Source organism: Engystomops pustulosus, chromosome 4, assembly GCF_040894005.1.
Source record: "Engystomops pustulosus chromosome 4, aEngPut4.maternal, whole genome shotgun sequence".
Taxonomy (NCBI): domain Eukaryota; kingdom Metazoa; phylum Chordata; class Amphibia; order Anura; family Leptodactylidae; genus Engystomops; species Engystomops pustulosus.
The window spans coordinates 223,291,562-223,304,368 of record NC_092414.1 but is presented as its reverse complement, the minus strand read 5'-3'; the positions used below and the strand labels follow the sequence as shown (position 1 = coordinate 223,304,368).

Here is a 12,807-nt window from a genome sequence, read left to right as displayed (position 1 = left end):
TATCTTTATTTTGATCTTTTTTTTCTCTCCTTTTCTCCTTTTTGTAGGTTTTTTGTTTTTTGGGTGCATTTTTGCGACTATGCCAAGGTCTTAAGAAGTTAGCTGTTGGGTGTGTCTGTTGCAATGTATCTTTCCATGGCAGATATTTTCTTTGTTTGTTGCGACTTTTTGTAGAGCAAATTAGAGACTTTTAGATGTAAAACAAAGTGCAATTGGCCCCGTACTTAGTTCCATACGTGCACCTAGAAAGTTGCAAAAATTTTGAAAAAAAAACACAATACAGCAAATATGTATTACAGTGGCAAATTTCTAAATATACTTCACACTGCTAAAGTATCTAACTTCAGCTAACTTTAAAAAGTCGCAAAAAAACCCCCAAATGATACTTGTGCCCCATTGACTATGAAGATTGGTCCTGCTAAAGATCCATATGACACTTATGGATCAGGTTATATATTTGTGGATTTTATCACACGCAGCTTTCTTAATCTCTTTATTTCTAAAGCTGTATATTACTGGGTTGATCAAAGGCGTGAATACAGTGTACAACAGGAAGAGGATTTTGGTAATGGTCATCGTTTGCCTCTTTGATGGGACAACATACACACTAAAGAGAGTCCAATAGAAGATGGAGACCACAATGAGGTGGGAGCTACAGGTGGAGAAGGCTTTCTGTCTCCCGATACTGGATGGGATCCTTAGGATAACAAGAACAATATTAACATAGGAATAAATGATTATTGTGGTTGGTATGAAGATGGATGGGATACTCAGCAGGTAGACCTCTACTTGAACAATGAAGGTGTCAGAACACGCAACGTCTAGTAGAGGAATAAAATCACAGAAGAAATGGTCAATAACATTTGATCCACAAAATATGAGCATTGATATTGTTATGGTGTCCAGCAGTGTAATGGAGAAGCCAAGGAACCACGAGAGCATAGTCAGTTTCATACAATTGGCACTTGTCATGATAGAGACGTAATGCAGAGGATTACAGATGGCCACATACCGGTCATAAGACATCACTGTGAGGAGGAAACACTCACAGGCTTCCGTGCCATCGAAAAAATAAAACTGGGCAATGCAACCAGAGAACGAAATTGTAGCCCCGTCATTCAGCAGATTATGCAACATACTGGGGGCAATGTTCGTGGTCAACAAGATGTCACTGATGGACAGTTGTGAGATGAAGAAGTACATGGGGGTGTGGAGGATCTTACTGGTGGACACCAGGACGATGATCAGGAGGTTCCCACATACTGTCCCGCAGTAAACCAACAGAAGAAAGCAGAAAAGTACAAACCTTAAAATGTACCCACTCTGAAATCCTAAAAGGAAAAACTCTGTCACTGCTGTAAGATTCTTCCCCTAAAATGTAAGAATAGATCAAAATGAATCCATTGGGTACAGATCCAATTGGAAGGTTTAACAACCTCTCATGTCCTGCTTAGTAGTTGTCCCAAACTATCAATGATTGGCTCTAGCGTCATATTAAAACTCTTCTGTTTCTTCTACACATTGGAGCACGTGTATCATTAGCATAAAAACACAGTTATTTGTGGTGCACAGTTTGCCCCTTAAGGAGCTACTCACTGTATAAGACCAGTCCACACAGTCTTTGAAAAAAGTCCACAAAATAGAGAAAAGAAATATTTTCACTATGACCGGAGCTCCAAGGATTCTAAAACTTCGATGAACAGCACCAATCTTCAATTTCTCCTGCTGAAAGTATGTCACCATTCAGACTAGCACCAGCGCACTCTCATTCTCCTCCTTTATTATATTGTAACTGGAAGAAAATATGCAGGCAGATGGTGTGGTACGTTCCAACAAGGTTAAAATTTATTCCAATTCATTATACTCACAAAAATCCATAAAAAATGCGCATATCACAAATTCACATAACGGGACGCTAGCTTTCTATCCGCCCGACCCAGGGTTTCGCCGGCAAGGCTTCTTCCGGGGCGTTGCTGGCGTTGCTGACGCCCCGGAAGAAGCCTTGCCGGCGAAACCCTGGGTCGGGCGGATAGAAAGCTAGCGTCCCGTTATGTGAATTTGTGATATGCGCATTTTTTATGGATTTTTGTGAGTATAATGAATTGGAATAAATTTTAACCTTGTTGGAACGTACCACACCATCTGCCTGCATATTTTCTTCCAGTTACAATATAATAAAGGAGGAGAATGAGAATGCGATGGTGCTAGTCTGAATGGTGACATACTTTCAGCAGGAGAAATTGAAGATTGGTGCTGTTCATCGAAGTTTTAGAATCCTTGGAGCTCCGGTCATAGTGAAAATATTTTTTTTCTCTATTTTGTAGACGTGCATCATTAGTCTGTCGTTGTCCGTCTGTTTTTTAATTTTTTCTGTGTTTTTATTCTGGTCAGGTTTAGCAACTTTTTTCTTATTGATACTTACAGTGTTTGGTTTTTAATGAATTTGCAACTTTTTAAAACAAAAAGTCTCCAAAAGTCATAATCTGTTCCAAACTAATGTAATGCCTCGTCAGGGGCAGCCATAGATTTGCCCCAAAATTTGCGACTTTTTAAAAGAAAAGTCACAACTTTCTCATCTGGATTCAGGTGATAACTCAGGGAGCGCTTCAGAAACCTAGACAATGGTGAACTTTAAAAGGAGACTCTTTTAGGTGCAAAATGAGTCATAAATGAGCCCAAGCACCAAGAAAAGTCTTAAAAATCAAAGAAAAAGGCAAGACAAAAGTTTGATACACGTGCCCTAATATGTCATAATTACATAAATAAAATTCCATCCTGGACCCTGTTGCTCAGATAGGTGAGGATCATCGAAAACATAGTGAAGTTACCTCTGTATAAGTACAATAATCTATACATATAAAAAAAACTATAGAGAAGTCTGATAAGAAAAAATCAAGAGGAAGTGAAAACTGCACACAAAGAACCAAAAAATAACTGAAAAAAATTTGCATTTCTCAATCGGCCATAAAAAAGATAAAACTGTCAAAGAAATAATTTAAAAAAATGCAATAAAAAACTGAGTGATCCCTTCAGATATCTCGTGTTGCTGCAGGAAATCACCTGGATTCTGGTGGGAACAGGTCTCAGTTTGGTTCTTAGTTTGATTTCTATGTAGACTCAGGCTGTGAGGACAATGTCTGGAAATCGGAGACCTGGACAGGTGCGCACTTACCTGTGGTGGCATTGTCTGTGCTGTAATCTGATGATACAGGGGAGGATTATTGCTGCCATACGTTTTTAATAAGTTCTTTGAGAAATTCCTGAACCAGAAGAGACATAAAATATCTTCAAGTCTTCAGCCTGGCGATAAGGCAGGACCCACCCGATGACTCCCGTATATATGCAGCACCCGGAGGCTGTGACCTGTCACCACCCTCCCAGGGGGCTCCTGTATATTATTCCTTCGTGTAAGTCTCTTATTCCATTGTGTAATACAAAGTACAAAGCAGAAAGTTCATCTATTCCTGTAAATATTCACTAAAAAACTATTGAAATCAATTTCTCTCAATGATTTGTCATTATTGTAACATGAGGCCGTTTTATGTGATGTCATCAAGTGGAAATATTCAAACTATTTGTAACTCTGTTTTAATCACATTTTTTTTTCAATGTTTTTAAATTTAAAAAAAAACATTGCTGGTGAAGTTTTTTGAAGATTTTCATTGAGCCTTACAGGGAGATAGCTAGGACAATAGCCATTGATCTGTTAATGGGCCTACATCTAAATTTAGGGATGCACAGTCCCTGCCCACACCTCCTGCTGGCACTTAATAATAGTTAAAAAAAAATATAAAAAAAGTAAAAAGTAATATTTTAAAACACCCCATTTCCCTTGAAACATAAAAATAAACAGTAAAAATCTTAAACATGTCAGTTATCACCACATCCCTTACACAGGTCCGTACAGCAAAGTGTGAAAAAGTTATTGGCCTCAGAATTTGGAAAAATATCAACTATTTTTTTGGTACAGGATAGGTTACGTACAAGATAGGTTCTGTAGCTTTGTTCTTAAGCTGAATTTGTATGTAAGTCGGAACTGTATACTTTGTAATTGTAAACCCAGACAAAGTTTTTTTTGGTCTCTGTGAGAATTGGATTTTAAAAAAGTTGGGTTTTCAAAGAACCAGGAATAACAATAAATCCTAAAAAGAGACACCTTTAATAACTGTTATAGCTGTTTATTGTAGCATATGGCTAAAGTACAGTAAATTACCAATTACCAGAGGTCAGTTTGTAACTAGGTATTGTCTGTAAGTCAGGTGTTCTTAAGTAGGGGACCTGTATGTCGATTTTGTCAATTTCACCGCACATAGAGTTTTTTTCCAGCTTTCCAGTACATTGCATAAAATATTAAATGGCGCCATTTAAAAGTGCAATTTGTCTCCCTGATAACAAGCCCTCAAACATCCTTGCAAAAATAAAAATAAAAAAGTTATCACTTCTGGAATGAGGGGAGTAAAAACACATAAATGCAAAAAGTGCTCTGGGGCAGTCACCAGACAGACCTCAGGCTATGAGTTCATTGGCTGCAACCCGCCCTGAAGCACTTCCTCCGCCTCTTAGCCTTTGTTTTTTCTTAGCCTATTAGGCAAAAATGTGTTTTTATTTTGATAAAGTAGTAAAATATAAGAAAACCCAATCATACTAACCTGCAGAATTATTTTATCATGTTATTTATATAGTTTGTAGGCCATGTTCTTATGTTGTTAAATGAGGCTTGAAGTGTAGCATGGGTGGGGCACAAGCCTGATCGCATGACTAAAACGGGAACTCAGAGTGGCTCCGATTGGCTGCTCCCTCTCTTGTTGTGCCCCCCATTTGTGCTCACTAGTGGCATAATGGTCGCAGGGAATGTAAGGAGACAGAGATGGGGCCTGTGCCAATCCTGATTGCATCCCTAGGAAAAGAAGGCCCAGTCTCCTTAGCACTGTGACCCATCACTGTAGTACGCGATCCAGCCAGGTCGCAACAAGTACCATATGTACCGGCTGGGAATAAAAGTAGCGCTCACCTGTCCAGCTTCAACTATACATCTGGCGGCCCGCTCTATCCCCTGGAGGCTTCTCCCTGCCAGCATGGAGAATACTTTCAGTAACCTTGTGTCACTCACCTGTGGCTCTCACACAGTCCAGCGTCTGTGTCTCCAGGTAGAGAGCCCCTTCTGACTGCTCCACACCCTGCTTTAAGGGGTTTCACACCCATTAGAATGTGAAAGCTTTGGTCTGGAGCGGTGATCACACTTCTGTCTCCACTCCAGCAACAAGAGTCCTGTACCAGATCTTCCAAGAGACCAACACATGGGAAACTGTGTTGAAGGACTGTATGCAAATGAGCCTGAGGGGCTCCAGGATCCATAGGTGTTAATGGAGCCTGGAGCCATTTGCATACAGTCATGCATTCTGACTGTAGATGCCCTTTAAGTTCATATGTTGTAGTGCCACCTTTTTCTGCAATTACTGCTGCAAGTCGCTTGGGGCACTAGATCTCTGTCAGTTTTACACATTGAGAGCACTGAATCTCTGGAGCTCAACTACAGTTGTCTTGGAGTTCTTCTTTTTTTACTTCCCTCACCAAGGCTCTTCTCCTATGATTGCTTACTTTGGCTGGACAGCCAGGTTGAGGAAGTTTGTTCCAAACTTCTTCCATTTAATGATTATGGAGGCTACTGTGCTCTAGGGAACCTTGAAAGCTGCATCATTTTTTTTTTTTTGCAACATTGGCCTGATCTGTGCCTTGCCAAAATTCTGTCTCTGAGCTCCTTGGACAGTTCCTTAGACTTCATGAATCTCATGTGCTCTGACATGCTCTATGAGGTGTAAGGTCTTAGACAGGTGTGTATCTTTCCTAATTAAATCCAATCAGTTTCATTAACCACAGCTGGGCTCCAAGTAGGAGTAGAACCAGAAGAAAAAGAGAGGACAGCATGTGAGTTACATATGTGTGTCACCGCAAAAAATCTGAACATTGATGACCTTGTGATATTTCAATTTTTCTTGTTTAATGAATTAGCAAAAATATCTACATTTCTGTTTCTTTTCTGTTAGGAACAGGGCAAAGGGTCAATGGCATATGAAGACCACAAGCCATCTCTGCAGCAGCCTTCTCCTTTCCTGCAAGCGAAGACGACCTCACAAGCCCCTACAAGTCAGCAAGATAAGATATCATCTCCTACTTTTGAAATACTAGTCAGATACTCCATCCAAAATGGTGGCAAGCAAATCCTCAAAACAACTGGCAAAACTACAGGCACCACAGACCCAAAATACTGCAGCAGACATCCAGCACTCAACAAATGACAGTTTACCACGGCAGGCCCAGCAAAACCACACCATACATGATTGAGTTACCGTCACATACCGAATTTGCTGCATTTCAGACTGCAGACAAGACGGCTCTGAAAACATGCTAAAGGAGGTGTTAGAGGCCCTGAGGACTTTACTGACCCAAAACTTACTGCAAATGGTGGCTCCCTTCCAAACCACCATCGAGGATCTCCAGACCTTAGTGGAGCATGTAGAAGTAAAGATGGCAGAATGCAACTCAGCTTATACCAACCTTGCAGAAGGCAACAGAGCCTTGGTGTTTCAAGTCCAAGCAGCTTGAAGCAAAATGGTAGACTTTGAGGACCGCAGAATAATATTAAATTTAGAAGAATATGAGAAAGCATACCGGCCCACAAGCTTCTAGATTATGTGAGACGGCTCACAAAACATCTGCTTCCTTCTTTTGCAGACTATGAGCTTGAAATCATAGGTCAAAGACCAACTACTAGCCTTCTCCAGGAAACATCAACCATTCCCAGCCCCCTACACGGCAATCAAGATGTTTGCAAATATATCAGTAGCTACCCTACAGGCTAGAAGGGACTGCAATACAGAAACACTGGGTATTCCCAATCAAACTGTAGAGAAAGCAGCAGGATGTCATCCATGTCATCGCCTCATTGGATGAAGGACTGCAGCTCATGGAACATAACACCCAAACAACTAATCTCACCTCCGTGAGTTGGACTTTTTTAATTTCTTTTTTTCCCTTCTTCCTACTAGATATGGTATGTGAGAAGACGATCACTTATGTAGCCTGTTTTCAGTATCTTTTATTGATAATATGCAGTTGTGTGCGGAAAAGGTTTATGTTATAACCACACTATTCCTTACACATTTGGAGTACGTATATTGTACCTAAGAATCCAGTGTACTTACCTTTGTGTCTTCCTGTTTTCGGAGGATCTTTTCTCATGATACAAATAGACAGAGTAGGCAACTCTCTGACACAGTCCAAAAAATCTAGACCTCCCTTAGAAACTCTAAATTGAAGTCAATGGGAGACCTGGGCATTTTTTTTAATAAAACTGAACAGTGAAAGAACAGTGCAAAAAAAAAAAAATTCCAGATGTTTGCAGATGTTTTACTTGTAAGAACACATTGAAATAACACTATTCTTCACTTTGCAGGTGTTCGCGCGTGTCTCCCGCTAAGTTAGGAGATGTGCACGAACATCTGGAATGTGAAGAATATTGTTCTTTCAATGTGTTCTGCCCTTAAATGTTCGTGTTTTCACTGTTTTTAATGTTTTAATTCTATTCTTCACTTTGCAGGTGTGCGCGCGTGTCTCCCGATAGGTTCGGAGATATGCGCGCACAGCTGCAAAGTGAAGAATAGAATTAAAACATTAAAAACAGTGAATACAGGACCATTTAAGTGCAGAACACATTGAAAGAACACTATTCTTCACATTCCAGATGTTCTGAACATCTCCGAATCTAGCGGGAGACACGCGCGAACACCTGGAAAGTGAAGAATAGTGTTATTTCAATGTGTTCTTACAAGTAAAACATCTGCAAACATGTGTAATATTTTTTTTTACAATAAAAATACTTTTATTCAATTTATTTTATTAATTTACTGCTCGATCTCGAGCCGGCGAGATACTCGTCCGAGTAACGAGCCGGTCCGAGTATGCTAATACTCCACCGAGCAGTATACTCGGACGAGTATACTCGCTCATCTCTAGTAGTGACTATGTGTGGAGGCTCAACTGCTTCCTGCACACAAACATTATTCCAAAAAGATTGAGGTATATATCACAGACTATTTTAATCTCAACACGACAGACGACATTGACGATACGACTTTATGTGCAGCTCACAAGGTGTATGTGAGAGACGAAATATCCAGACTGGGAGGATGAGTCAAGAAGGAGAGAGAGAAACAAATTACAGATGTCACAGAGAAAATCCACCATATAGAGACCCTAAATAAATACAATCCCTCCCCTGATCTGACAGCCTCTTTAAGGGAGGAAAGACTCAATCTGCTCAATATACTTCTAGCTAAACCTACAGGCCAGATGGCAGCTTAGAAAATTTAGCTGGCAGGCTTAAAAACCTTTAACATCTATATCAATCTCACGAGACATAGAAGGGCAGGAGGGCTGGGACTTACCTCATTTGAGGTCTATTGTACCTCATGTGTCGTTGATCAAATGACGCATTGGTGGAACTAATCCATCGAGAAACCCTTGGTCAGATTGGAAGCCTCCATAACCCGCACGTGAGGCATCTCCCCACCACCTTCAAATTTACATTCGGTCCGCACATCTGATGCTGAATGGCAAAAATTTCTTTCTAACATCAAAAAGGATACACTACTTTTGAAACATAATTGTTCCTATAGTTTTCCTTAAAATGCATATCCCGGGGATCAACCTCTGGAAATGGAGAAAGAAGGGCATCCAAAATGTGACATACTAATCCAATAAGGAGATCCTTGGCATTATGAATAGCTCAAACCAGCAACGCAAGACTATATTCTCCATAAATAACCTTCTCAACAACCAAAACAACTTACAACTGACTGCGCCCTTTAGGGGATGGAGTAGAGATCTTAATACCCCTATATCCCCAACGGAATGGCAGCAGGCCTTCACGGACATATACCACCTGTTTCGATGTACAAACCCTCTGGAAGCAGTCATTAAAATCGCCCTTAGATGGTACTACACCCCCACACGCCTGCATTTGATCTTTCCTTCCTCCTCTCCGGAGTGTTGTAGAGGATGTGGCTGCAGGGGCTCCCTACTACACACAATCTGGTCTTGTAACGTCATTTCCCAATTATGGCACGCAATTAATCAGGTAATTTGCAAGATTATCGACAAGTTGATCAAGTTCCACCCAAAACTAGCTCTGTTGTTTGTGGACCTACTCCCAGGGTTATAGTGGCACTTCTGCTTATGTCAACAAAACTTGTTATTACTCGTCATTGGAAGTCGCCTATTTGTCCGCTCATAGCGGAAATATTCAAGGTAGTTAACTCAACTTGTGCATTTGAGAGGATGTTGGTCTACCAATCCCACACTTTCTTGTCCTTCCGAAAACACTGGATTATTTGGATAGAAAGCTAGTACTACCTTTACAGGTCTGGACCTGCTGACTGTGCCTAAAGCCTGACTCTGTACACAAAACATCCTTTCCTATGCGTGTATATGTTATAAGTGTTAACTGTCAGGATGACGCAAATATACTTAATCTGTTACCGTCACTGATCAAATTCTCATTAGTTATGTAAACCGAATCTATACACTCACCGGCCACTTTATTAGGTACACCTGTCCAACTGCTCGTTAACACTTAATTTCTAATCAGCCAATCACATGGCGGCAACTCAGTGCATTTAGGCATGTAGACATGGTCAAGACAATCTCCTGCAGTTCAAACCGAGCATCAGTATGGGGAAGAAAGGTGATTTGAGGCCTTTGAACGTGGCATGGTTGTTGGTGCCAGATGGGCTGGTCTGAGTATTTCAGAAACTGCTGATCTACTGGGATTTTCACGCACAACCATCTCTAGGGTTTACAGAGAATGGTCCAAAAAAGAAAAAACATCCAGTGAGTGGCAGTTCTGTGGGCGGAAATGCCTTGTTGATGCCAGAGGTCAGAGGAGAATGGGCAGATTGGTTTGAGTTGATAGAAAGGCAACAGTGACTCAAATCGCCACCCGTTACAACCAAGGTAGGCAGAAGAGCATTTCTGAACGCACAGTACGTCCAACTTTGCGGCAGATGGGCTACAGCAGCAGAAGACCACACCGGGTGCCACTCCTTTCAGCTAAGAACAGGAAACTGAGGCTACAATTTGCACAAGCTCATCGAAATTGGACAGTAGAAGATTGGAAAAACGTTGCCTGGTCTGATGAGTCTCGATTTCTGCTGCGACATTTGGATGGTAGGGTCAGAATTTGGAGTCAACAACATGAAAGCATGGATCCATCCTGCCTTGTATCAACGGTTCAGGTTGGTGGTGGTGGTGTCATGGTGTGGGGAATATTTTCTTGGCACTCTTTGGGCCCCTTGGTACCAATTGAGCATTGTTGCAACACCACAGCCTACCTGAGTATTGTTGCTGACCATGTCCATCCCTTTATGACCACAATGTACCCAACATCTGATGGCTACTTTCAGCAGGATAAAGCGCCATGTCATAAAGCTGGAATCATCTAAGACTGGTTTCTTGAACATGACAATGAGGTCACTGGACACAAATGGCCTCCACAGTCACCAGATCTCAATCCAATAGAGCATCTTTGGGATGTGGTGGAACGGGAGATTCGCATCATGGATGTGCAGCCGACAAATCTGCGGCAACTGTGTGATGCCATCATGTCAATATGGACCAAAATCTCTGAGGAGCTTCCAGCACCTTGTTGAATCTATGCCACGAAGAATTGAGGCAGTTCCAAAGGCAAAAGGGGGTCCAACCCGTTACTAGCATGGTGTACCTAATAAAGTGGCCGGTGAGTGTATACTGTGAAGCTCATGGCTGCGTACTGAGATGTTCTTTGTTTGTATTGTAAGCTGAAAATCCTACATGCTGTTATATTGTATGTTTCTATAACTCATGTAAGATATTGATAAAAATTAATAAAATCCCTTTAATTTGAAAAAGAAAATCCTTGTTGGTCACATGCATAGCACACACAACACTTCTAAATCCATTTACTCACACACAGCTCTTTCTCATACCCAGTCTCAGGCGCAATTTCTTCTTTGAGCCACATCCTCTGGCATTATGAAAGGGTTAAGGACCTTGCAGTGATACAGGAAGCATGTGATCAGTCATGTAGTAATCCTAATGTTGTAACGGCTGGAAAAGGTGGAGAGCTCTGCTCTCTCAGAGATGTTGAAATGCTTTGTCTGTACTTCACCTGATTTCCGGGACATCAGTCAAGGTTGCGCAGTGCTGGAATTTCCTCACCTTTAGCATTTTTTCTTTTTTTCCTAAAAAGTGTGTCTTATATTTAAAAAAAAACGGTAAAATAACTATGAGGTCTTATCCTCCAATGTGAATTAATAACGGTAACAAAAATTGAGAAAAATGTGGACCTATGCACCTCAGAAAGGCAAAAAAATAAATAAAATGTACATTTAAATCTTATCGTGTTTCCAGAATGATATACCATATATACTGGAGTATAAACCTAGTTTTGCAGCACAAGAAAATGTGCTAAAAACCCAAACTCGGCTTATACTCGAGTAAAAAAAATATATCATAACTCACCTTTCCGGCTTCCCCCATTGCTGGCTATATACTGGGACTGGGGGCAGCCTATATACTGCGGCAGGGGGCTGGCTATATACTGGGGATATGGGCTGGCAGGCTTTACACTGGGGAGCAGGTGCTGGCTTTATACTATGGGGCAGGGTCCAACAGGCTATATAATGGGGAGGATGTGACCAATGCATTTCCCACCCTCGGCTTATACTCAATAGGTTTTCAATAGGAGTCAATAGGTTTTCACAGGTTTTTGTGGTCAAATTTGGGGTCTCGGCTTATACTTGGGTCGGCTTATACTCGAGTATATATGATATATATATATATATATATATATATATATATATATATATATATATATATATATTATAAATACAGTGTCAGGGATTCAGAAATGGTCTTCCCAACATTAAACAAAAAATATACATTTTTGATTCTGCTGATTCAGCCACATTTAAGCAATATCAAAAATATGAAAATTGGGTTGCAAAAATTCAAACTTTCATTGCACAGTGAAAAAAGTGGAAAAAGAAATGACACATTCTCTAAATCAATTGATTCCACACAAAGCCCTGAAAACAAGAGGAGAAACATGGACTGGCCTAATCCTTTTTCATATAAAACACATACTTTTTATATTTTTGACTTCAGTGATACACTACAGACCAAATGTTTGGACACCATTTTTCATTCAAGACTGTTTGAAGTCCATTTCAGGTGACTACCTCTTGAAGTTTATCAAGAGAATGCCAAGAGTGTGCAAAGCAGTAATCAAAGCAAAAGTACCTAGAATATAAGACAGATTTTCAGTTCTTTCACACTTATTTGTATATAATTTATAAGTATATAATTCCACATGTGTTAATTAATCATTTTGATGCCTTCAGTGTGAATCTACACTTTTTATAGTCTTGAAAACTCTTTGAGTGTGTCCAAACTTTTATGTACTGTATGTAAATATGGCTGGAGGACCCCAACCAGCCATGTTCAGTCATAAGTCTGGGTTTAGACTGGGTGGTGTCACCATTTTGGGGAGTTTCTTTGCTTCCTGGTGCTGTCACAGGGAGGGGAGACCCCTCCCCCCAGCCAAAAAATGGTGGCACACATACTACTGGGATTTAAATGTATTTTGTGGGTTAACAACCAGGTGTTACTGGTGGGAGTTTTGTATCCGAACAGAATTTTCAATTTTGGGTCCGGCAGAACCTGAACTTTATTGGGTCCGCTCATCATTACAAAAAAAATATATATAAGTAA

The 12,807-nt window shown here is 40.6% G+C and overlaps 1 protein-coding gene across 1 annotated transcript; it reads right to left on the bottom strand.

The window, feature by feature from the left end:
• Positions 1 to 444: 444 nt before the first annotated feature.
• Positions 445 to 3,184, bottom strand: LOC140128775 (olfactory receptor 11L1-like). The gene is made up of 2 exons (XM_072150478.1): positions 3,173 to 3,184; positions 445 to 1,371 (listed from the first exon to the last, which is right to left on the bottom strand). The coding sequence occupies exons 1-2, from the start codon at positions 3,182 to 3,184 to the stop codon at positions 445 to 447; spliced, it is 939 nt and encodes a 312-aa protein (XP_072006579.1).
• Between the last annotated feature and the right edge of the window lie 9,623 nt (positions 3,185 to 12,807).